The sequence below is a fragment of the Salmo salar genome, chromosome 20, assembly GCF_965601325.2.
Source record: "Salmo salar chromosome 20, fSalSal1, whole genome shotgun sequence".
NCBI lineage: Eukaryota > Metazoa > Chordata > Actinopteri > Salmoniformes > Salmonidae > Salmo > Salmo salar.
Genome location: NC_138310.1, coordinates 22,017,364 through 22,043,946, shown reverse-complemented (window position 1 = coordinate 22,043,946; position 26,583 = coordinate 22,017,364). Strand labels below are relative to the sequence as shown.

At 44.1% G+C, this 26,583-nt stretch overlaps 1 protein-coding gene across 1 annotated transcript in view; it reads right to left on the bottom strand.

Annotated features, from left to right (window-relative positions):
- LOC106579900 (hemicentin-1) overlaps positions 1-26,583 on the bottom strand; it is an 83,394-nt gene that overhangs the window by 30,520 nt on the left and 26,291 nt on the right. Inside the window, exons 5-32 of the mRNA XM_014160253.3 lie at positions 25,949-26,120; positions 25,569-25,675; positions 25,339-25,459; positions 24,993-25,256; positions 24,749-24,893; positions 24,178-24,299; positions 23,676-23,948; positions 23,066-23,207; positions 22,619-22,746; positions 21,745-21,858; positions 21,450-21,608; positions 21,049-21,243; positions 19,886-19,981; positions 19,582-19,709; positions 19,346-19,490; positions 18,889-19,001; positions 18,186-18,345; positions 17,824-17,983; positions 16,160-16,287; positions 15,770-16,021; positions 12,587-12,670; positions 4,261-4,452; positions 2,452-2,582; positions 1,460-1,607; positions 1,068-1,194; positions 804-961; positions 314-592; positions 57-199 (exon numbers count right to left, since the gene is read on the bottom strand). Of these exons, the coding sequence (XP_014015728.2) occupies positions 57-199; positions 314-592; positions 804-961; positions 1,068-1,194; positions 1,460-1,607; positions 2,452-2,582; positions 4,261-4,452; positions 12,587-12,670; positions 15,770-16,021; positions 16,160-16,287; positions 17,824-17,983; positions 18,186-18,345; positions 18,889-19,001; positions 19,346-19,490; positions 19,582-19,709; positions 19,886-19,981; positions 21,049-21,243; positions 21,450-21,608; positions 21,745-21,858; positions 22,619-22,746; positions 23,066-23,207; positions 23,676-23,948; positions 24,178-24,299; positions 24,749-24,893; positions 24,993-25,256; positions 25,339-25,459; positions 25,569-25,675; positions 25,949-26,120 (4,386 nt within the window). The remainder of the gene's footprint in view (positions 1-56; positions 200-313; positions 593-803; positions 962-1,067; positions 1,195-1,459; positions 1,608-2,451; positions 2,583-4,260; positions 4,453-12,586; positions 12,671-15,769; positions 16,022-16,159; positions 16,288-17,823; positions 17,984-18,185; positions 18,346-18,888; positions 19,002-19,345; positions 19,491-19,581; positions 19,710-19,885; positions 19,982-21,048; positions 21,244-21,449; positions 21,609-21,744; positions 21,859-22,618; positions 22,747-23,065; positions 23,208-23,675; positions 23,949-24,177; positions 24,300-24,748; positions 24,894-24,992; positions 25,257-25,338; positions 25,460-25,568; positions 25,676-25,948; positions 26,121-26,583) is intronic.

Sequence of the window (26,583 nt, the reverse complement as noted above, 5' to 3'; positions counted from 1 at the left end):
TATGGCGCTAAATTAAATGATGAGAAACAGCTAGACAGACAGAAACACAAACCAACCAGTCCATCTTTGAACCACTGGGTCTTGGGTTCAGGGAAGCCTTTAGCCAGACAGGACAGGGTTAATGAGCCATTGATACGCACTCTCTCATCTCGGCCGCCGAAACTCAGAGATGTAGAGTTGCCTTCAAGCTGGGGTGGAACTGATCAAATGAAACAGACATTCAAAATCCGCATTTACATTTCATTTGGTTGATGTTAGACTACATTTTATTCTGTACACTGGAATCAACCCTCTCCCTGTCTGGTTCACTTACCAAGCACACTGAGTGAGTAGTGTTTGAGAGTGGTGCCTGCAGGGTTTGAGGCTCGGCAGGTGTAAATACCAGCACTGTCTCCGTGTACTGTCCCCAGCCGCAGTGCCTGCCCACCCCGGGAGTAGGTGAGCTGGGCACTGGACACGATGGCCTGGTTGTCCTTCAGCCACGTGATACTGGGCATGGGAGAACCTTCTACATCACAAGGCAGAACAGTGGGGAAACCCAACACCACAGACACCTCTGAGGTCTCACTGGGGCCCCTGATGGTGGGGGGAGCTAGAGAAACAGGGGGAGAGAGGGGAGAATGAGGATAGAGAAAGAGAAGGTGACTTTCTCAAGGTATACTGTTGTACAGAAGGTGAATCTGCTTCATTGATAAATCTGCTTCATTGATAAACATTGATAAACATTGAGTTTTAATGAGATTTTTGGAAGTGTGTGTTGTATGTGTGAGTTCATTGAGAAGGAGACATGAGAGAGGGGATACCTAGCACTATGAGTCTGAACTGGCGCATCTGTGTCCCAGCGCTGTTACTGGCCAGACACTGGTACAAGCCCTGGTCCCTCAGTCTGACCACATTCACCTTCATCACCTGGCCCTGCTCATGGAACTCCACATGGGGGTCACCATCCTTGGACAGCACCCTGGAGAGGAGGAATAGGGATCAATACACCAAAGCCGGAATGTGTACTGATTCATCCCCACACAAAATCTGATATCAAACTCATACAACTATAATGGAATACTCACTCTCCATCCCGGCTCCATTCCACTTTGGGGGCTGGGCGCCCACCGACTCGACACTGGAACTCCACCTCCTGTCCTGCAACCACTGACAGGTCTTGTACCCTGGACGTCCCCGAGATTATTGGTGGGGCTGACACACACACACACACACACACACACACACACACACACACACACACACACACACACACACACACACACACACACACACACACACACACACACACACACACACACACACACACACACACACACACACACACTTAGGCTTAAGAAAGCATACAACTCTGCCTTGGACCTGTAAAGCCTGCTTGTTTACTTTCCTTAAATTTAAAATGTAAAATCAATGGGAGCGGTAGGACCACAACTTGATTTGAAGCACTATGAAGGATCACCTTGTACTACAATGTTGTAGTCCCTTCGGGCCTGCCCGGCTGTGTTACTAGCTGTGCAGGTGAACTGGCCACCATGCTCTTCCTGGACCCGGTAGATTCTCAGAAGTCTCTTCCCATTCTGAAGGTACACTCCAAGGGAGTCCACCACCTATACACATAATTAGTGCTTGTTACTGTATGATCAATATTGGACTGTGATAAACTAAACTACCACTTGGTGTCACTGTGTTGCAAGATACAAATAACATGATTGTCATTGACAGTTAGCAGTAGAAGTATCCCAGCTAACAACAAACATTCCCACAACTTTAGAAAATGTTCCCTTATGAGTCTCATTAGGTCATTAACTAACATTTTCATAGGAATGTTCCTGTGATGTGCAAGGAATGTTTCCAAGAGACCATTTCCTTAATGTCAAATAGAACTTACCAAGAACATGGTTACCATGCTCTCAGATATTAATGTTAAAGAACATTCAAGTGTCCAGTTTTCTGTGGGTTCTGAGAATATTCCATCAAAGTCCCACCAAACATACACAGAACATGGGCCTTGATTGGCTCTGCAAAAGTAACAAGATGTGATGTGTAATGATTTTTTTGGGGCACGTGTGTAGAACATTAATATCGTACATTCTGAGAACATGGCAACCATGTTCTGTGTATTTTTGATGTGACGTTGATGGAATATTGTCCTAACCCTCAGAAAACTGAACTCATGAATGTTCTTGCAATGTGCAATAAAACGCGTCTAGAACATTAATTAAAACATGCTAAAAAGGTTTTCAGAAAGTTTTACTTAACATAGATAGAATGTTCCCCTAACTAACAAAAAACTGGACACTCAAACATTAGGGGAACATTACAGGTAACATTACAACAATATTCTCTCTCCCGAGAAGTGTTAACTGAGATGGTAACATACAATATACAACCAATACATTATTTCTTTGTGTTTTTTAAGAAGCTTATTTGAATGACTGGTAGGTCGCTCACATTAAGTCCGTCTTTAGTCCAGGTGATTGTGGGGGAGGGGATACCAAAGGCATCACAGCCGAGAGTGAGGGGCTGCTTCAGGGTGACAGTCAGGTTCAGGGGCTGTCCATCATCCTGGATCTCGGGGGGAACTGGAGGAATACAGGAGACAGACATCATCTAGAAGTCCCCTTATTAATACATTTGTGACTAGTTTCAGTAAACTAGGCGTATGTCGCGGGTCACTACCTCTCAGGAGAGCCATTTGAATGTCAACTTTTTTATCAAAATGTGTTTTTTGGGCAGAAATGCCTTCTGGAACATGTGAACTTTCATGTGCCTTAATAAAAGACTTGTATGCCATCTATAGATACAAAGAAAAATGTTAAATTACGAGCCTAGTTGGTTTAGCTACAGAAATAGAAGCAACCTTCCCGCTAGCCATAATTGGTAGAGATAATGAGTTGGCTGCACATGCCGAGAGATGAGTTCGGATTGGTCTGCCATATAGCACACTTCTGTCTATTTGAGCTGGTCAGTATGTGTAGGTAATCCTGTCTAATGCTGCTTTTTTATGTATCACGTAGTAGAACTGCATTAGTGTTCCTCTTCACTTTCTGGAGGACCGAGTTTTTAAATCAGTGGAATTAGAGTATGATAGCTAAGGAGATGGAGAAAACACCTGTCTCCGGATTACATATTCAAACTAAGGGCAACCATGGCATCCGTGACAGGGAGAAGCATCCATCTATGATGTAAATGGGTAAGATAGTCTTGCTAGTTACATTTTCAGATTACACATTTCTAATTTTGACAGAAAGTAATTTTTTCATTTCATTTTAAATTTACATTTTAGTAATTTAGCAGACGCTCTTATCCAGAGCGACTTACAGTAGTGAATGCATACATTTTCATTTCATGCATTTTTTTTTTTTTCAAGTTAAAGTGTACTGTGTACTGTTAGGTAGCTAGCAAACGTTAGCTGGCTGGCTCGCTAGCTAACGTGACGTGTATGATCTTATTATTCGAATCTCAGAGCCATTTGCTTTGCTAGTTATAGCCTAATGTTAGCTAGCTAACATTGAACCTGGTTGGTTAGCTACCTGCAGATTAATGCAAGGTAGTAACATCATGTGTTGGGATTATGGTTTATTGTTTACCTAGCTAGCTACACGTCTTAACAAAAGACTTAACAAAAGCATTTCAATAGAATGTCATTGCGACAACTGTTGATAGACGTAGCTGGTAAATTCGCTCTGGCTATCTACCCCGATTTCAGAGCACTCTCGTCTGAATGTGCCAGAGCGCAGAATAACTGACAAATTTATGAATGCTCAACACCTATCCAGCTCTGCTAGGGTGAATAAAATGGTCAGTGAGCTGTTCTCTCATTTGTGTCTGGAAGTAGCTAGCAAGCTAGCCAACGTTAGCCAGGTTGCTTGGGTGCTTGACTGTTGTCGTTAGGACAGAATGCTCAGATCAATGTTTAAAGAGATGGGTGTGGTGAAAGCTTAAGAGGGTGTGAACGATGCTGAATGGGTGTAGACAAAGAAGAACTCTCCAATAGTAGTACCAAAACATTGAAAGGCCATTTTCTCAAACGTGAGGTTACAAGTTTATCAACTTTCAAAGCAGAATTACTTTCCCCTTGTTCCTCAAATGCAGTGTGTGATATACCATTTTGTAGCTCGGTGTCTCTGCTTTTATCCAATGTAAAAAACACAATTTCAAATTTTGCTACATAAGACCGAATCAAGGCGGTCGATCACATTTTATTGTGATCTGAACTGACATCAGGTCTGTATAAAGATCGAGTTTATGAGGTCTCACCATTCACTTTCAGCCGTGTTTTCCGCTCAACAGAGCCTGCATCATTGCTGGCCACACACTTGAAGTCCCCGCTGTGACTGGCAGATGCAGAGCCAATCACAAGAGAGCCATCTTCTGCCACAGAGAACTCTGATTGGTCAGGGAATATCCCAAGACCGTTCTTGAACCAGCGAACCTTTGGAAAGGGTGAGCCTGTGGGTGTAGAGAGAACAGAGAGGTGGTGTGAGTAGTGTTGTAAGGTGGTCTGAGGAGGGATTTATCGATCATAACTGACAGAAACAAAAGTTACTTCTGTCCCTGTGCTCCCCCACAGGAGGGCTGAATGGGCAAGAGTCCCAGACTGGAAAAAGCAGGCCCTATATTTATCTGTTGGACAGCAGGACAGCAGGGGAAACGTTGCCAAATTGTTACTGAGACTGAGAGCCCTATTGGTCCGTGGGCTAGGATACTTCAAGGCTAGAAAGTAGTACACAAAAGCCAAACACAAGATATTGGTAGATGCCTGATTTAAAGTACTGGTGTCATGATTTACTACCAAAATCATAGGTGAGGATCCTGGGCAGTAAGAATAGTGGTTGGGCCAGTAGTTCAAAGCCTTGATGTGATGTATCGGTGACTGAAACAGATGTGTTTGGAGCTTTACAATGGGAAAAATGGCCGGGAGCAGAGAAAGGAGTCTGAGATGGAGTAAGTGGTGGAGCAGGGGGACTGAATGGTGTTTGGTGGGCACACCATTACCCCATATCAGCCAGTCTGAGGTATCTCTTACATAAGAAAGACAGGACATACATACATACAGTTGTAAGTCGGAAGTTTACATACACTTAGGTTGGAGTCATTAAAACTAATTTTTCAACTACTCCAGAAATTTCCTGTTAACAAACAATAGTTTTGGCAAATCGGTTAGGACATCTACTTTGTGCATGACACAAATACTTTTTCCAACAATTGTTTACAGACAGATTATTTCACTGTATCACAATTCCATTGGGTCAGAAGTTCACATACACTAAGTTGACTGTGCCTTTAAACAGCTTGGAAAATTCCCGAAAATGATGTCATGGCTTTAGAAGCTTCTGATAGGCTAATTGACATCATTTGAGTCAATTGGAGGTGTACCTGTGGATTAATTTTAAGGCCTACCTTCAAACTCAGTGCCTCTTTGCTTGACATCATGGAAAAATCAAAAGAAATCAGCCAAGACCTCAGAAAAAAGATTGTAGACCTCCACAAGTCTGGTTCATCCTTGGGAGCAATTTCCAAACGCCTGAAGGTACCACGTTCATCTGTACAAACAATAGTACACAAGTATAAACACCATGGGACCACGCAGCCGTCATACTGTTCAGCAAGGAGACGTGTTCTGTCTCCTAGAGATGAACATACTGTGGTGCGAAAAGTGCAAATAAATCCCAGAACAGCAGCAAAGAACCTTGTGAAGATGCTGGAGAAAACAGGTACAAAAGTATCTATATCCACAGTAAAACGAGTCCTATATCGACATAACCTGAAAGGCCGCTCAGCAAGGAAGAAGCCACTGCTCCAAAACCGGCATAAAAAAGCCAGACTACGGTTTGCAACTGCACATGGGGACAAAGATCGTACTTTTTGAAGAAATGTCCTCTGGTCTTATGAAACAAAAATAGAACTGTTTGGCCATAATGACCATCGTTATGTTTGGAGGATAAAGGGGGAGGCTTGCAAGGTGAAGAACACCATCCCAACCGTGAAGCACGGGGGTGGCAGCATCATGGTTGTGGGGTTGCTTTGCTGCAGGAGGGACTGGTGCACTTCACAAAATAGATGGCATCATGAGGCAGGAAAATGATGTGGATATATTGAAGCAACATCTCAAGACATCAGTCAGGAAGTTAAAGCTTGCTCGCAAATGGGTCTTCCAAATGGACAATGACCCCAAGCATACTTCCAAAGTTGTGGCAAAATGGTACAACAAAGTCAAAATAGTACAACAAAGTCAAAAGTACAACAAAGTCAAGGTATTGAGTGGCCATCACAAAGCCCTGACCTAAATTCCTATGGAAAATTTGTGGGCAAAACCGAAAGAGTGTTTGCGAGCAAGGAGGCCTACAAACCTGACTCAGGTACACCAGCTCTGTCTGGAAGAATGGGCCAAAATTCCCCCAACTTATTGTGGGAAGCTTGTGGAAGGCTACCTGAAACGTTTGACCCAAGTTAAACAATTTAAAGGCAATGCTACCATATACTAATTGAGTGTATGTAAGCTTCTGACCCACTGGGAATGTGATGAAAGAAATAAAAGCTGAAATAAATCATTCTCTCTACTATTATTCTGACAAAGTAGTGATCCTAACTGACCTAAGACAGGGAATTTTTACTTGGATAAAATGTCAGGAATTGTGAAAAACGGAGTTTAAATGTATTTGGCTAAGGTGTATGTTAACTTCTGACTCCAACTGTAGGTGTGAGGACATCCAGTCCAGCTTTTTGCATTAAGAGCAGAGAAGGAAGTAAACCCCTGTACCATCTCTATTTACAGAACATATCCAAACACCAGAGAGAGAGGAGGCTGTACTGGAAACTAAACACATATTTCATCCCCCGTCCAAAAATACTAAACTCAGGGGACAAAGAGGAACCACAGAGAGGAACCAAAGGTAATGTTATCACCCAGTCCCACGCAGAGCACATGTTTACACTTTAGAACACTGACTCAATTTTATTATCTCATTGCTGTGAGAAAATGCATACAGATGTTCTGTTTAAAAGTAAAAACATCTCATTAAAATCTGTTTCTTGTATTTATCTGCAGGGTTAACTACGTTTCCTTCGATTGTCTCTTCCATGTGTTTTTTAAACAAGTACTTGTCTTCCACTATTACTGGGCATTAAGTGTTCCTGTTGGTAAAAAAATTTTTTTTCCTGATGGTAGAATCTCCTTTCATCTTCCCATTCAACATCCATGCAGACAGACACATTTATATAAAACAATGGGTGATGAACAAGCTATTGTTTCCTTGGCCAGACTCCTAGTGCTGCTGCCTAGAGCTGTGACCATCTGTGAGGGACCCTTAACAGGTCTAACTAGTCACCCCAAACAATCCCAAACAGGTACCGGAAAGTACCTAAAATAACCCCAAAGTACCCAAAACAACTACAAACAGTTATCGAAAAACAACCCAAAACCACTCCGAAACAGGGGCAACACTTCACTTGGATAGTCCATCTGTAACCCTAACTACAGACTATCAGTAACATTTCAACTAATTATCTACTAACCCTAACCATAGCCCTAACCTTATCTCTTATCCTAACCCTAAACTTAACCCTTACCCTTATTCTAAACCTAACCCTAACCGTAACCTTTGTAAGCAGTTGCTTAATATGAGATTGTTTGTTGATAGTATAACCATCTGTAGATCAACTATAAATGGACTATCCGGACTATCCAAATAAAGTGTGACTCCAAAAGTACCCAAAACAACCCAAAACAAACACAAACATCAACAAATAACCCCAAACCAGGTAACCTAAACAACCCAAAAGTCTCAGAAATAACATCCCAAAGTACACAAAACAACCACAGAAAAACACAAACAGGTACCCGAAAGAACCCAAAAGTACTTAAAAGAACCACAAACTGGTAGCCAAAACAACAACACAAAACGACCAAAATGATCAGTTCAGGTTCACGTTTCAGTTTGGTATGTGATATATTGGGTTCAGGTCAGGATTCTATATCGTCAGGATAGAAGAAATAATAAAAGCAAAGTACAGTATGACTGAAATAGTAGATATTGGCAAAAACAAGCTGCACTACATATACAAAAGTATGTGTATAAAATCCATAGACAAACATTGACAGTAGAATGGCCTTACTGAGGAGCTTAGTGACTTTCAACGTGGCACCGTCAAAGGATGCCACCTTTCCAACAAGTCAGTACGTCAAATGTCTGCCCTACCATAATTTATAAAATCCTCTACAGGATCGGTGTCCCGACCTTGGGACGGTTGAGCTAACATATGCCAATCACATTAGCCTGAGGTTGTAAGAAACACCAAAAAATCCCAGGACATAGACATATCTGATATGGGCAGAAAGCTTACATTCTTGTTAATCTAAGTGCACTGTCCAATTTACAGTAGCTATTACAGTGAAATAATACCATGCTATTGTTTGAGGAGAGTGTACAATTATGAACTTGAAAATGTATGAATAAACCAATTAGGCACATTTGGGCAGTCTTGAAACTACATTGTGAATAGAAATGCAATGGTTCATTGAATCAGTCTAAAACTTTGCCCATACACTGCTGCCATCTAGTGGCCAAAGTCTAAATTGTGCCTGGGCCAGAATAATTCATTATGGCCTTTCTCTTGCATTTCAAAGACGATGGTACAAAAAAATACAAAAGAACACATGTTTTTTTCTATGTATTATCTTTTACCAGCTCTAATGTGTTATATTCTCCTACATTAATTTCACATTTCCACAAACATCAAAGTGTTTCCTTTCAAATGGTATCAAGAATATGCATATCCTTACTTCAGGTCCTGAGCTACAGGCAGTTAGATTTGAGTATGTCATTTTAGGCAAAAATTTAAAAAAGGGGTGGATCTTGGAATGAGATGTTCGACGAGCAGGTGTCACATACTTTTGGTCATGTAGTGTATGAACGTGTGGATATAATTATTTGCCTACTCTGGTAAATGTGTATGTGAGTGAGCGCAGATAGGGACATTTGTGTGTGTGGGTGTCAGGGACAGGGTTGGGGTCAATTCAGTTTCAGTTCAATCAATTGACCCTTCGCTAAATCAAGACCCAGAATTTTGGGCAACCAATCGCAGATCTCCAATGGATAGCAGCTGTCGTTGAGTCCGACACCTCGGACAAGCTTATGTTTCAAGCACATAAAAACCAATGAGACAAAACAGAGTTTTCATAGAAAACGTAGCTCAATTGATTAAATGTCTAAATAACAGTGAATGCACCAGGCGTACTTGCTATTGTGATTCCTGAAATGCAGAGGTTGTTGGAGTATTTTTCGAATCCGGAATTGACCACCAAACATTGCTAATGCTAGCTAGCTCTCTAGCTGGTTAATATAACTTGTTTTCTCAAAATGTTTGTTTGCTAGCTAAATTAGCTACAGTATATTATGAATACAACTATCATCTGCTGTCGACATCAGGATACAACTAGAGTGAACTAGTTAGGTCCATAAGTAGTTAGCAGTAGATTTGACTGCATGACAGTGCATTCAGAGCCATCTAGTTGCTAGCCACACTACAAACTTAATTGTACCAGGTTCCCGTGAAGCAATTTTAATGACAGTCCACCACAACATACCCGATAGTCTCCAGATGAGGAAGGGGTAGTCTGTGTTTAATTTTATTGTGCAAAAACACAATTTGAGATCATTGTGAGGGGTTTTCTCCAGTAGTTTGAATGCTCTGTGTATTACTCTGGGTACGAAATAGATAAGGTCAGTGTGTTATCACAGAATGATAGCCTAGCTTCTTCTGAGTCGATAGAGCTATTACTTGAGCCAATAGAGCTTGCCAGCTTGTAGTCCCAAAAACCAGAAACGAGTTACATCTGGTTCGTTCAGCCATTCCTATGGGGGAAATGATGGGGAAAAATTGGGTTATGGGATAAACTGCGAAAATAAGGTCTGAGATTAACACAGGCTTAGAAGATTTTATATGTATTGTTCTATGACAGGGTTCCCCAGGGTTTTATTTCCCCCCCCCAAACATTTTCTGAGCAGAAATAAATCAAAATGTGTATGCTGAATTTTTATTGTTGGGACATAAAAGTCTACAAAAAAACCCACCAGGAAATCAGCGCCATGTGATTTTAATTTAAGAAATCTGTTCTCAAATACTCCCACGCATAATAGAGAGACACGACAAGATCAATGTTTGAAATTAGATGTTTTAGTCAAACATTATATATTTTTGGTCTTCTTGCGGTCAATTTGCAGTCTACAAATGATTTGTAATTATGTTCCGGCCCCCCGACCATCGGCTCAATAATTTGTTTTTGCCATGGGGCAGAGATCATTTTTGTAAAGTTTTACATCACATTTTCTGCAATTCTATACATTTTGCAATAGGGCAGACAGACATTTATGCAGTTTTGAAGCTAATTTCCTGCAATCAAACACATTTTTGTAATGACTTAATGCCATGTTAATTTGATATCTAAGTGAGAATGACTAACAAAATCAATAGGGGCCCCCTGATGGTCGGGGCCCCTGGGCACGTGCCCTGCGTGCCCGGTCAGTATTCGGTCATGATTACTTCAATCAACTAACTACCAATCAAAAATTGTTAGCTGACATGGCTAATTCAGTGACTGTCAGTGACTGACATAACAAGGGAAAAACTTCTGACACAACCACATTTGTAAATTGTACCTGGGGTATTCTACTATTCTTACTCGCAATAGTAAGTTGAGACCCCGAATGAGTTCCATTTTCGGTCGGGGACCGCTTATGTCGCTTATGCCTGGACCAGCCCTGAATATCAGTCAGTCAACTTTCTTAATTATTATGTGCTTGTTTTGGCCTTATTTTCGGCATTTATCCACCCCCCCCCCCAAAAAAAAACATTAATTTCCCCGTAGGCTTTGACAAACAAGCCATCGAAGTTAGTACCTACAAAAAGACGGCATTACTATTGTTCTCTGTAGACCGCTCCATTCATGGCAGGAGACCAGGACTGTGTCACAGTTTACAGGAAACATCACTGATGATGTTTGAGGGACCTGGATTATCTCTAATGTGTAATCAAATGGGTCCCTGTAGCCTGTAGAGGTGAACCAGCCCAATCAAGCAAGCCATTATTGACCTGTCTGAAACATAAACCTGAATTTATAATTTGGGTGGTTTTGTGTTGTTTTGGCTGCCCGTTTGTAGTTCTTTTGGATGATTTGGGGTACCCGTTTGTGGTTGTTTTGTGTACTTTTGGGTTGTTTTGGGTACCCATTTGTGGTTGTTTTTGTTGTTTTGTGTACTTTTGGGCTGTTTGGAGTTCCTGTTTGGGGTTGTTTTGCATATGTTAGGGTTCTTTTGAGTACCTTTGGGTACTTTTTGGGTGCTTGTGTGTTCTTTTGGGTATTTTGTGTACTTTGCGGTACTTTTGGGTTGTTTTGGGTACTTGTTTATGGTTGTTTAGGGTATGTTGTTTTTGGGGGGGGTTACTTATGGGTACTTTTGGGTTCTTTTTAGTTGTTTTGGGTTGTATAGGGTACGTTTGGGTTGTTTTGGGGTACCTGTTTGGGGTTGTTTAGGGTACTTTGGGGTTCTTTTGGGTACTTTAAGGTTCTTTTGGGTTCATGTTTGGGGTTGTTTGTTTTTTGGGGGGTTGTTTGGGGTTGTTTTGAGTTCTTTGGGGTGTTACCATGTAATGGTAACAGTGTGGCTGCTTGTCTAAGCTCTACCAGGAGGGCCAGTGGAGCCAGCCTAGTCAGTAGAGTAGTACCCCAGATATCTCTGTCTATTATCTGCCAGCAGCAGTCTGTAATTAGGATTCCTCTCCCAGCAGGCCCCCTCGCAGAGCGGAGAGGAAAGCAGATGTGGCCCGCTGAGCCACATCTTCAGGCAGAATGATGTTCCAGCTGCTGTATGTCCGTATTAGCCCACTCCTCACCTTCTCAAACATGCCCGTTACCATGGCACGGCTCCATACAAACAACTCGATACTGGTGCCCTGTGTATATAGCCAAGTTAACATTACTCGTTGTATTTTATTCCTCATGTTATTATATTTATATTATTTCTCTTTTTTCCACTATGCATTCGGAAGGGCCCGTAAGTAAGCATTTCACCGTTAGTATACACCTGCATGTGACAAATCACATTTGATTTGAACACCTATTTAAATACCCTGTCAACAAGAAGTTCAATGGGCCCACGCATAAGAAAGAATGCTCAAACAAACACACACACTTTCTCAGCCATGCTGCGTGCTACCTCCCCCTTCACCAAGATGTGAAAATAGAGACAGAAACAGTATTCAATAGAATGACAGCACACCATTGAGATAGCAGGGGTATTGAAACACACATTTGTTTCCAAAGACAAATGAAGTCCTATGGAGAAAGCAGAGCAATGCCTTGAAGGTAGCTAGATAAATCCACACCTTGTCCTACATTTAATATGGAGCTAGCTCTGGGAATGATGAAACAAAACAGTTCCATCCAAACATTACCAGGAAAAGATTCACCGGATCTGTTCACTTTGGTCAGGCTGTGTAAATTGTGTATTTCTTCTGACACCAGACGTGTTTCCCTCTATTGCAAATCACCCCAGAAAACATACATAAATAAATCTTATCCTACCTTCGGCGGGGCAGGGGATGGTGACCTTGCTGTTAGACACTTTCTCCATGATGACATCTCCAGGCTCAGCGAAGGACGGGGCCTCTGTGTAAAGGATATAGCATTAGGACAGCACAGGGAATAAGACAAAGGGTTTATTTAGCGTCATGGGTTATAAAGGCTACTGTAAATAATGTGTCAAAGTTAGGTTGAGATTTCTATAAGATATAGGCTTGATTTTCGTGTTAATGTTCAGCTAGAGTAGTATTAGGTAAGACATGAGTGCTAGGGTTAATCCTAGCGTTGGGGTGAAGATGTTGTGCTACTGACCCTGACAATGTGAGTCATGTCTCCTTTGACCCCTACTCACTCGTTAACCTCCAGCTCTGACTTCCTCTAATCCTTCCCTCAGCTTAAGCTGACCTCTAAGGTCAAATATCCCCTCAATCAACACCCACTAACCTACTGACCCATGCTCTTGTCAAATAGAATGGAGTTTATAGGGCTGCTTGTTTAAAGGACCTCACGCTGCTTGCTTAGCGAGTACCACTTCCTCCGGATTCAGCTCACACGAAGCTCGAACCCTGGACCTCTGCCTTGTTAGCACACGTGACCACCCTCCTAAAGCATCTTACCAGTCAGATCCAAGTGAAAAGCTAGCAATTCGCTGGAGCAAGTGGGACACTTCAGGCTGAGGAGTAAGTTGCACACATCCCCAGAGGCGTCATGTCCATAAGGGGTACAGGGTCACATTTGTCTTGGATAAAAAATATATATATTTGTTTTCTCTCTGTAATACTGTACTTATAGCCACCTAGCAATTTTATGAAGTTGGATTTAGCTAGCCCAGATATGTTCCCATCTGACAACTTCACAACTAGCTGACAATAAGCTATTTCAGCCTATCAATCAAGTTAGAGTAGTTAGCTTGTCTAACTATCTTAGCTGGCAAGGTTGTTAGACTTTAGAAAAGAGAGCAGTAACTAAATGTACTTAATAAGACTAACATTCCTTTCAATCTTTTACACAGATTTGAGCAAAGATGCAGATGGAGACAACTCAAGAGGAATGCTTAGATATGCAGAAAAATAAGCCAAGATTGCAGGAAAAAGGTTAAAAAAAGGTAAATTCTCACATTTACAAATGGGGGGCCTAGCCCCCCTCCAGACCGCCACCCAGCCATAAAGTACTTTGTGCCCCCTCAGATTTTGGGGGTGCATGACACCCCTGCACATCCCCATGAGCTGCACTTACATTCTGACCATATGATGCTGCTTCCAGAGAAAGCACCTCCAAAGACAACAGTCCTTGTCTAGTCTGTCTTTAACCATATCAGTCCCGAGAGCCCAGCAAAAATGGGCTTTTCATTTATCTGACTTTCATTTATCGACATGTCCAGCCCTTATATTCAGCCTCACAATGATGTGTTTTACCATTTGACATAAACAGTTGCATTCATGAGTTTTTTTGACAAATGTAAATAAAAAAAATGAAGGTCCGCCAAAGCAAAAACCTGATAAAAATGAATGTATATGAATGCTGTAAATACAGAAATGGTTTGCTCACAACTGTCTGCAGGTTGTGACAGCAACTATGTGAGCTAATTACAGCATTATGGACACTATGTCCCAGAAGTGTGGACTTGAGTCACATGACTTGATGACTTGCAACTCGACTTTAACTTTAACACCAATGACTCGTGACTTGACTTGGACTTGAGCCTTTTGACTCGACCTGACACCCTCCCCAAGCCCAAATATTAAAAATGATGCTATTAAAAAAAGTGTGCAGCGCATCAACTCTTCATTTCATGGATTACAGTTTGAATCGGACAGCAGCCAATCAAATTGTGCCAGCTGAGAAAAAGTTGTGCGTGGCAGTGCAGAGGAACGTCGGCGGGTGAATTCAGATGGAGCCCTTGGAAAGATGATACCCAAAATTATTATTTTCGGATATAAAGACCACGCTGTATCAACAAAAAACGGATTGCAACTTGCAAAACATGTGGGAAGAAAATTACAGACAGAGACGCAACAATTTCCAACTTTGTTCGACATTTGAAGCTGCACAAAGAATGGTAAGTCGTGGCTAATATTACCGACAGCTATATATCTTATTACTTGACGAGTGTAGCATGTAGGCTAACGTAACGTTAAATCAATAAGCCTCCACACAGTCAGTCAGTGCGGGAACGTGATCATTGCACCCAAGATTGAGCTACAACTGGCTAGGCAGTTGGTAGTCTAAATCCTGCCTGATGTTACCGCTGTTCCTAAAACCATTGACATATGTTAGCCTACTGTAACCAGAGAGAGAGAGAGAGAGCGAGAGAGCGAGAGAGAGAGAGAGAGAGAGAGTGTGTGTGTTAAAGTTGTTTGATTGTGTACAAGCCTACATCGCCCGATTGCACCCCATAGCGATCCTCAATAGTCGATCACTAGGGGGGGGGGGGGTATTCTCTTCACCAAATGTGACTTGTTTAGGACTCGAAACTCAAAGTTTAGGACTTGAGACTTGCATGTCTTGACTTGGGACTTGACTTGGGACTTGAGTGCTAAGACTTGAGACTTACTTGTGAATTTTAAAACAATGACTTGGTCCCACCTCTGCTATGTCCTGGGATTTCCCATGTAGAAGAACGCCTTACCTTCTGAAGGCTCGTGTAGTTTGTGAACATCATAGAGCAAAACATGTGCGTGTTCGTCTCAGCTTTTCATAGATAGTTTGTAGTTTGTAGCTCAAACCATTCGGACTCTACAGACGTTTTTCTAAAAAAGACCCGGCCCCGGGCCCCTTCGGGATCCACCCATGTCACACAAACACCGCTCTAGCTCAGCCTCCGTTAATCACAGAGACTTGGTATCTACGGATGCAGAATAAATAGACAAATCCAATGGTACGACCCAGAAGCTCAAACTCAATGTTAAAAACGGGTTAGAAGTCCAAAACATGCCGGCGTTACGATGGGACTCATTGGGTTAAGCTGAGACGGTGTTTTCCTCAATGTAAAACTGGAAAATATCTGTTTTAGGTATACCGTTACGGTCAGTTCTGTGTGAACCTTTTTCAACACTATTTACAATGACACTATTGTGTATCAGTCTGTGGAAATTGTTCGCAGAGTGCATGGATGGGTTGATCTGATGAATGGATAAATAAATAGATGTACAGTATATTAGGAGATTGATGAATCAGATGCCTCACCTAGCACCTCCAGTTTGACCTCCATGGTATCCTGTCCAGCAGTGTTCTTGGCCACACAGCTGTAGGTGCCCTGGTCAGCGAGGCTGGCCCTGTGGATTCTGAGGGCTGCAGTGTCCCTCGCCCCGACAGGACGTCCGTTGTGGAACCAGCTGATCTTAGGGCTGGGCTCCCCCTGAACCACACACGGCAGCACCACCGTCTGGCCTATCAGCGCCTTCAGCAGGGACGGAGCTGCCTGGATCTTGGGCTTAACTGGGAAAGAAACAAACAAGGTTTGTGTCTCATGATATCTATTAGATGCATGACATCATCTTGAACAGTGAAGTGAAACAGGTTGTCAGATCTCAAGTTCACATAGCACCTACAAAGTGAGAATCCATAACGAGATACCTTGTATGTGTAAATTGTAGTTGAGGGACACGTTGCCGGCTGGGTTTTCTGCTGAGCAGGTGTAAAGTTTACTATCAATCAGTCGGACATCGGTGATCTTCAGAGAGCCAGAAGGCAGCACGGTGAACCTGGACACGGAGAGAGGTCAGAGGTCAGGCTGAGTATAACACTGTTACTCACAGTGGAGTCACAAAGAAAATCCTCAACCCTGTTTACATTTTTGTGAATATGTGTGAGTGTGTGTGCTGTACATGCCTGTGTAGTTCTGGCTTTTATAATCCTTTCATATTGCATAATAGTAACTGAACTTCTCAACTGAACTGAGATCCCTAGCAGAACTACACCCAGCTGCACAAATGGATTATATGCACAAATGTAAACAATGCTCTGAGATGTATACGTTTCTCTGCTAAGCAACTCAAATTATATCAATAACATGTTTGGAACTGATCTGGAACCACAAACAGCCCTATATTTCAACACTGCACATGTGGCTGAAACACTCTGCCCCCCTACTGCTTCAAACCCAACCAGTAGCATACATCATAGAAACGGAATGACTGGCTCAGCAGCGGTCAGTCTCTACTGAGAAGTAAAGCAGTTCTAAGTCACCTTAGTAGGGAGCAGGGAGCTGAGCACAAACTGGAGACATGGACCCAACATACAGCCTCATCTGTGTATACATGCTGACTGGGACAAAATTGGGCTTATCAGAGAGGTCTGAGTGCAGCTCCCTAGCCTCCCCGACTGACCCAGTGTGGGCTGGGCCGGGCTAGACTCTCTCCTCCCCTCATCCCCCCCTGCTGTGGAGAAGAACAGGGCTACGGCAGCAGACACTCAGAACACCCACTGACTGAGTTATTCAAAACAATCAGTTTCTCCCTGCTCACACCGGCTGGGCCAAAGGATGGGGGGCAGATAGACTCCTGGATGGAGAGACTGCGTCTGTCCGCTCCAGTGCTGAGGGCTGATGGGGTTGTTGGTGAAGCTGTGTTATTCTCATCAGACAGCCAGGGCTGGTAAAGAGTAAGGAGAAGACATGCTATTTTATGGCAGAAGATCCACAGGGGAGCCAAACGTCAAACAGGCTGTACTTTTTTCTCTTCGCCTGTCAGTCTTCTCCCCTACTTCCCATCAGCACACCCCTCTCCCTCCCTGTCCCCCACTCCTTCCTGGCCCCACATAAGCATCCTCATTCCACCACTACCACAGCTTTCAACACTGTCACACAGATCCTCCAGAGACATAGGGACTGGTCATGGCCGGTGGGTTTCACTGTCTCTAGTCTGTGGCCTATAGACAGACTCCCCCAGACAGTGAAGCCTGTGCTGAGTGACCACAGATTCAGGGATGAGAGAGTCATGTGTTACCATATGTTCTTCCTCAGAGAAGTTGTTCCATACGACTACACACACGCAACACACAGCCCAGCGCCAGGCTGCTGCCTCTGCTGCTTCAAAAGGCACCACTAAATGAGCTCCAACAGTTAACGGCTGCTTTAGATAGCAGCCGGATTCAATCAGCGTCCCTTGTAAAAGGTTGGTCAGTTAAGTCAGGGGTAAGGTAATCACCTTGGTATGGTGAGAAACTTGCCTTTTATTGCCTATTTACCATTTCACTGCATTGTTGCTACATTCTTATGTAACCATGGGTCTTCCTCTTACCAGGCAGTGACTGGAGGGATGGGCTGGCCGTTCCTGCTCCATGTGACCAGAGGAGAGGGACTGCCCTGGACCTCACAAGGGAGGATGACCTCAGAGCCCACCTCAGCAGCCATTTTCACCGTGTTCTCCTCACCACTCACACCTACGATCTTAGGCTTGGCTAAGGGAAAGGGAAACATTATATTTTTACAGAGGCAGGTCTGCTCTTAAGCATACAACGTTTTTTGTAATCTAAACATGTCAAATGCCTTATGATTATTTCTTTTACACAGTACTTCCTCTGTCAATGAAACACTTTGGAGAGAGGCCATTGACATCTCGCACTGGACAGCCTTTGCTGTAAGTTAATGTGCAGCCCTTACTGTTGACACTAAGCTTGATCTCACGGCTGGTGTAGCCCACTGCACTGGTGGCTGTGCAAATATATATGCCTGCATCTTCTGCAGTGGGGTTGAGGATATGGAGGAAGCCATCAGGGTCTGACTGGGGGGAGGACCTGTCTCTGGGCAGGGGCTCCCTTCCCTGAGGGAAGAGCAGGCACAGTGAGGCCCAGATACACACTCAACAGCACTGGGACACATAACTAGGCCAAAGGTTCAATGCCCAAAATTCACTTCTGATGCCTGCTATAACTACAGAGCCGAGCCCCCTTCCCTTCCCAAACTAAATTCTCTCTCTCAGACACGCACACACACGCACACAGGGTACTACTTCCCCTTCTTCTTTGAACACAAAATGGCTTTTGCAGACTCACTTTCACCTGACAAGAATATAAATTTACTTGACTCTAGTGTATTAATCTGAGAACGTATGGAACGAGGCTATGAATAAACATTCCTTGACACAGGCAGCCTTATAATATATACACAAGTGTTATATTAGTTTAAAGGTTATTTACATGATGTTAGTGGCCATTCATCTTAAGATGGATGGGCTGTGATTGCAATCCCCACTAGATTCCCTTGTGCTAAATTATGCGATTTGTCAAAGGCCATTTGTCACACGTATGATGGAGCCAAAACCATCATTAAAGTAAAAACAGCTTCAGAGCAGAAAGCATCCTACCTTGGACCAGACAACAGTTGGCTTGGGAACTCCACTGGACTCACATGACAGGGAGATGGCCACGCCCTCGTTGGCTATGTAGTGGTATGGACCAGCGCGGATCTCTGGGGGCACTGGGAAAGTAGGTCACAAGGACAGCTGTCTACTGAGCGTGGACAACAAGGCGAGCAGAATTATCACTGGACTTAGCTCAAAACGTCTTCATTACAACTTGTCGATGAACCCTAATCTGGATGTCTGTCATTGTTGTCTATGGACAAAATTACTTAATCAAAGCATGCAGTATATGAAACATTCTCTCAACAATAACACCGCAGGGTGCTCAAGTTACAAGTTGCTCAAGATGTTGTATTCCCATACTAATAGTCAGCACTTTCCTAAGCTAATTAGATGGTCCACGACTATAGAGGATCTGCCGTAGCCCCTTGACCATTCTGTAAACCGTATCTCCTCTCACCATGGACTTCCAGGCTGACTGATGTGTTGACCGACCCGGCTACGTTCACCGCAGTGCAAACATACATCCCAGCATCCTCTGGGAGTGCCCTCTCTATGTACAGGCTGCCATCGCTCCTCAGGAACTTCCTGCCACTCAGCTGCAGCTAGGGAACAGCAATGGATAATGTTAGGCAATGATAAACACACATTCTGAGAGGTAGTAATGTAGGATTATTCAGGACAGGTCATCCTCACTTGGTTTCCATTGTGGGTCCAGTGTCTCTCTGGCAGGGGTATTCCATCCAAAAGCATGCAGGGTATGCTCAGGGACTGACCAATCCCAGTGGTGATGACTGGGGCACCATGTGCCAAAAGAGGGGGCTCTGTTGGACAAAACAGGGGGATATCATTACATGAGTAGACAGACCGAAATACAAAGCAGCAGCTGATAAAATAATGCAGGATCAAACTGAAACTATTATGGGGAGAGGCAGCAATGGATACTGGTGTTATCTATCAGCAGAGAAAGGTAAGACTGAACACAAACATGAGTTCATACCCAGACCACTGACACTGACTCTGGCCTCAGTCCTGATGGTTCCGAACTGATTCTTGGCCTCACAGACATACAGGCCTTCATCATCCAACCAGATATCTGTGGACAGATGCATAGTTACTCTGAGAATACCGTTACCGTGATCAAATAAATACAGATTCCACTGTACAGGATGGCATCTCCACGCAAACCTCAGGTTACGTGTGCAAGTAATGGAATTAAGAATAGACAAGTTCATACTAGCTAGACATCGTTTTCATTGTAAGATTAAATCAACTCTGGCTCAATCATCTACTGGCATTCTCTTGGTTTATTTATAATGTCATTAGGATTCATTAAAAAAATGTATCAATACAATTAGACACACTGAAGTACAGCTGCCTCTACGACATGTCCTAAACAGTATATTTTACTTAGACCACGTGATGACAGATGAAAACATGATTACATTGCAAGTGTCTAAATGGCTGATGTCAACTCACGTGAAGAGTAAACGGTGAAAATGCGTGTCCAATATGTAGCCTACATATCTGAGGCATTAATAAAGAGACCACTGGACTCTCTTTCTTTAAACAACGCCAGGTAAAGACAGAAACATCTGCTGCCATTTAAGAAAATCAGATCAGTACAGACACAGATGGGGCCAGTGATGGAAGTCCGCTTCACCGTGCAAATAGTACTGTTTCTCCCTCCCCAACAAAAAAGAACCCAGCCTATAAACATTTAGGATCTGAGCTGTGGATAGATATACCAACAACTCTCTCTCTTTCCTTCTCTCTCCCTCCCTTCCTCCCTCTCTGACCAAGGCATGGTCCAAAATATATTATATCCACATTATACAGTTGAACTTCACTCACCCCTAACTTGACATAAAAGTCTCTGTCAATTCTCTAAGGCCCTCAAAGCGCCTCAGTTCCCCTCGCTGAGGGAGAAAGGGGAGACGCTCTATTCATTCTGCAGTGCCAGATTTATCCTAACCTGAGGTGCTCCACCTCTTCTATGTTTATGAACCCAAAGAATGTCAGCCATGCCAGTCACCCACTTGGTGCCAATGGAGGGCTGTGGTCTCTTTGGTGCCTGCTGTTTTGGTAAGGAACTCATTACTGGGATAGCGGGATAGTGTAATAGTGTAAAGAAGAATAGTGGGAAAGGGACATAAGACTCACCCTGGATCAGGAGATGCCCTGTTTCTAGTTGCACCGTGCCACCGCTGCTGTATGCTTTAGAGATGATGGCTCTACCATCCTTTAGACGCCAGCTAACTGTAGGCAAGGGGAAACCACGGGCGACACAGGGCAGCGTGACATTCTCCCCCACATCCACTGTCATGTCAACTGGGGTTTCTGAGAATAGAGGGGCCGCTGTGGGAGAAAGAGTGGGAGATCAACGTGAAGTTCTCGATAATCACATACAGTGTATAAAAAGGACATAGAGCTACTCTGTTCAAAACACATCAATATTCTGTATTACACCTACGTGGTTTAGATAAAGGATGCAATGTCTTACCATTATTACTGGTTATCTGAAAGTGGCATTCATTCAGTAAGCCTAAAATGGCTGCCCTCACCTCCGACCTCCAGAATAACAGTAGCAGACGAGGTTCCAGCAGGGTTACTGGCCACACAGCTGTACTCCCCAGCATCCATCTCCTGCACCCTTCGGATCTGCAGCGTCCCGTGATGCACGTCCTGCTCAGCAAAAGGAACTGAGCCCACCTGTAGATCACCTGAGAAACGACAAGAAAATGACACACAGACAAACATCGACCTAATGAATGTCATTTATCATAACAGATTAAAACAAGTGATTAGATATGATCCTATCTAGTGTACTATTACACTAGATAGTGATCAGTGTTTTACCTTTGGACCATTTGACCAGAGGAAGAGGAACTCCGGTGGCTCGGCACTCCAGGGTCGCATCACCTCCAACTGCCACCATCACAACCTGTTTCACCACCCAGATACTGGGTTCCTCTGTATGGAGGAAGGGTGAACCAAGATAAAGATTAAATAATAAACATGATCAAAACGTTTGTATTATCCGCCAAATCGGCAGACATGCTCACAACGCTATACGTGGTCAGAATAGCAAATCATTGTGAATTTAATTCAGTCAATTGACTGGGCAGCGGCTCAGACAGGAGGTAAAAATAGAAGTATCGCTGTCTGACATTTCACACGCTTCGTACGTCTGCAGAGACGTGACAGGGACAAGCTCTACAGGAGCCCAGAGAGAGAGACAGTTGAAAGGATGTGATGGTGCATCCTGCCAGAGCCAGCTTCACGGTGTCTTGACAGATCAGTGTTGTTCAAAATGACACTCCCAGACAAAAGTGAGTATAATACAAGCACACACCAGGGAGAAGCTGCCATGGTCCATCAGTGTTGTGCCCTCTGTCAAGCACTCAATAACAGCAAGGCTAAAAATACATCCTGAGGAGTGTCAACCCTGCCAACACAGGGAAGCTATAACCCACTGTGAAAGACAGGGAAATATGCCACTGTCAATCTAAGCTCTCCTCACAGCTAGAGAACATAGCCCAAACACATACATTCAAACAGCACTCAACAAAAGTTCTCACACAGAAACCATTCAAAAGTGACTGAACTGAAAATATATGCGTGTGGTAAAAGTGGTAAAGAACTAGTCTTTAAATGGAAAGCCCACATCATAGCCTTTATAGTGCTCTCTCACTCAACGTGAGGACTGGAACTGATACACATCTCTACCCACCTGCATAATTGAGAGACACAGTCTGAGTGGCGGTTCCAGCCTCGTTGGTTGCCAGGCAGGTGTAGTTCCCAGCATCCTCGGGGAGAGCATCTCTGATTGTTAGACCTCCATGGTTGGATATACTCATCCTGTATTATGTAAGACAGACATCAGTCATGGGAATTCATTTTTATTGATTTAGATGATTACAAATACAGGTATCTTGGTGAATTTCATCACTAGATGTCCAAGTATGTCCAATCTCTTTTGAAAATGTATTTATTGGCAGCCATATCACGTAAATTTACCAAAAATATGGAATAACATAGTTTGTGGTTAGCTGTAACTGTAAAATTAAGCAAACAAGATGTGACATTGTTATATTCATGGTAGGCTGTTAAAATAGAATCAAACATCTCTCTGCAGCTGCTGTCGTGTAGGTGTTGAGTGGGCTGAGAGTTCCTTTACCTTGGCCGATTAGTGAGGAACATGTTTCCATGACTCCAGAAGAGCTGCGGAGGGGGGGAGCCGGACGCTGTGCAGACGAGGCGGACCTCAGAACCCCTGGAGAAGGCTTGTCTCTGGGGTCTGACTATCACAGAAGGGGCCTCTGCAGAGAGACAGAGAGGATCCATAGGAAAGAGCTGATGACTCATGTCCCAGTCATGTTTGTATGAGTAATGATTTATTACAGGCAGAGCTGATCATGTCTAAGCAGTGGTAAACCCCTGCTAGTCTGGGGGCAGAGCGTGATTGACCGGGAGAGCCTGACATCATGATCACAGCGGATCACAGTCAGAGGCATGTTTCAAATTTGTTTGTCCTTTGCAAACGCATTACAAGCATCTGAGTCCATGCCCATCATAGAAGCTGCAATTTTCGACTTGCATCAATTGGGCTGATTTCAAACATGTTCTGACTGGGAGCGTTTCTGGAGAAGTGGATAAGTCATGCTACTAAGGAAGTAATGGAAAGCAGATGCCAGAGGCCTGGAGGAGGTATGGAGGATGCCCTGGTGTGTTTAGTGTTTAAGCAGATGATCAGTACAGTGTGGTTGGAGTGCGGTGAGCTACAGTACCTGGGACGAGCAGCCACACTGTGACTCGGTTGTCTCCGTTGGCATTGGTGGCCACACACTGGTACTGGCCGGCATCCTGGGGCTGCACCTCATTGATCTCCAGGAAGGAGTTGGGCAGGACCCTGACCCTCCCGGAGTGGGCCAAGATAGTGAGGCCTGCCCGCTGCCAGGTCAGGTTGTGGCGCATGGAGCCCTCCACCTGGCAGGCCATCACAGCCACAGCCCCCACAGTAGAGCTCACGTTCAGTGGGGCCTTCAGCACCGGAGTAGGCTCTGTCTCATGGGAAACACAGAGTCAACACAGTGAGACAAACAACACACTATGAGCAGGGACAAAACAGTTCATTTTATTGTCAATGTAAACATTTGGAATGACATGTTTTGTTTCAAAGTGGTATTTAAATCAGCAATATATAAATAAGATAAGTATTTTGGAAAGCTTTGACTAGCTACAGTAATGCAAGTGATCTGTGACTGTGTGTGTGTGTGTGTTCTGACATACCTCTCACGGTCAGCTGTGTAAGCGCTCGTCCCAGTCCTGCGCTGCTCTGAGCGATGCACTCGTACGGACCCTCATCCTCACCTGAGGCATGTGGAATTTCCCAAAATGCTTTGCCAGAGAACCTGAGACACATGAACAGTTAGCTGGCAGGTGAGTGATGATGGGAACAGGATACCGTCTTACACCACTGACAGATGATCCTCTCTGGCACAGAGACACAGCGAATACCTCTCGTCAGAGGTCGGCATTATTTCATGTATGTAATTCAAAACAGAGGGAGAAAGAAATAATGCTTTGTTAATTTTCCAAGATGACACAATCGAATGCGTAATGTACACAAAATCTACTGTGTATACCCGTCTCCTGATTGATGCAGCAATAAAAGGCAACCGAGTCTATCGGCAATAATGTCTTGCAGAGCTGGTAACTGCAAACAGTGCACTGTGTCATACCCCATGACCTAATTAGCTGTTTTACAGCGGGTATTGAGTGCATATGGCTGTTCCATCCAAAAAGGAGGGCAAGTGAAGTGTTATAGTGTGTTCAACAAACAGAACAGACGGAGACTCACTGGAACAACTTCTCCTCCCCAATAGCAACTCCACTCCTGGTGAACCTCAGCCTATAGGGAACGTCGCTCTCTACCGAACAGCCAATCATAGCGGGCAGCATATAAAAGCCGTTCACCACCTTGGGCATGCTCACCGCTGGGGGATCTTTGTCATGACAAAAAAGAGAGGAGGGAAGAGGTCACACAAAGGACGAGGTCTGTCTTGGAGACACTAGGGAGGAGACTGAGGAGAGGGGTCTCTTACCTGGGATGATGTTTGTGTAGGAGACACTAGACAACCTCTGGAAGCGGTACCCTTCCCCATCCTTCCCTGTCACCTTGAGGAAGAAGCTTTGGGAAGGAGTGCGAAATTCTGGGACCATCCAGAGTCCTCGGCTGCCCCTGTCAGAGGGCAGAGGCACGGGGAGGGTGCGTAGGGAGCGTCCTGACCCTGACACTAACTCCATGTGACTCAGCTGACCTGGGGGCTTCAGTCCTGTACACTTCAGCAGCACATGGGCTGGAACTCCTTTAGAAGGGGAGGGGAGCCCAACGTTATTCAATGCAATCACGTATACATACAAAGATATAAAATTGCATGCACACATTACCTTTGATGGGTCTCTCCCTGGTATGGTTGAACTCAGACACTGGTATACTGGAGAACCCAGCCCGGAAGTCCAGATTGCTGACCCCTGTAACTCTCAGAGTGTGGCGGCCACCGCAGCCCACCTGGACATACAGGACATTCAGTTGTTGTATTTTGTCTCAGAGGTGACTAAAGCAGTTATCTCATTCTCAATGCAGGATGATCACGTCAGGAGGATCTACGGTACAGTACCTTCAGTGTCCAGGCTCCAGGTCGGGGGAACTTCAGGTTGACAACACGGGCAGAGTTTGGGATATTCAGCAGCTCTGTGAGGCCCTGCTCCACTCTAACAGTGTGACCTAAGCAATTGAGACACAACAATATCATTGCAACATTTTAAATAACATTAAATGTTCAGCAAAATGGATATCACAGGAGGTTGGTGGCACTTTAATCGGGGAGAACAGGCTCATGGTAATGGCTGGAGTGGAATCCACGAGCTCCATTCCAGCCATTATGAGCCGTCCTCCCCTCAGCATTCTCCACTGATGGATATATAGTATTACTCTCAAGTATTGACAACGTTATTTGCTATCTATACAGCAAAAATACATAATGAAAGCATGATGTACCAAGGGGATCCCTGAGCTCGATCTGAGGGGCTGGTCCACTAAGTGACACAGTGACCTCCTTCAGGCTGGGGTCAAAGGGCACCTCCCACTGGTTCTCCTGAGCGCTGTCATGATTGGAGGAGAGCAGGTGAACCTTCAGGGCCTGCACTGTCTCCTCCACCCACTTCAAGACCTGGCAGGAGAGAAGACTTTATCTCAGCAAGATAGCAGCACACCCCACACAGCACACAGCTAGAGGACAGACTAGACAGGGGTGGTCTGGGACTTAGACTTTCTAGCAAAGATCTCTACGAGAAACCCAATTAGAGGGAAAGGACAGGAAGGATATGCATGTGACCTCTCTCTGATTCTGAAACTGTCTGCTTCAACACTGCAAGCTGGTCTTTGTCTTTGGACCATCTTATGTCTCAAAGGGATCTTCCATAAACAAAAGGAAAGTGAAACAGCTCAACTGTCAAAAAGATAATATACAGTTTTCTGCACTCTTAAGCATGAATTCCCAAGAGGAGTTTCTCTCACAGTGGAAGGTAACACACTGTCTGACAGAAAGGGCAATGCTTGTGCACACCTCTTTTAATGAATCATGGCATTGGTTCCCCTGTCCTGAGATCTATTCCAGATTATTAACAGATCCA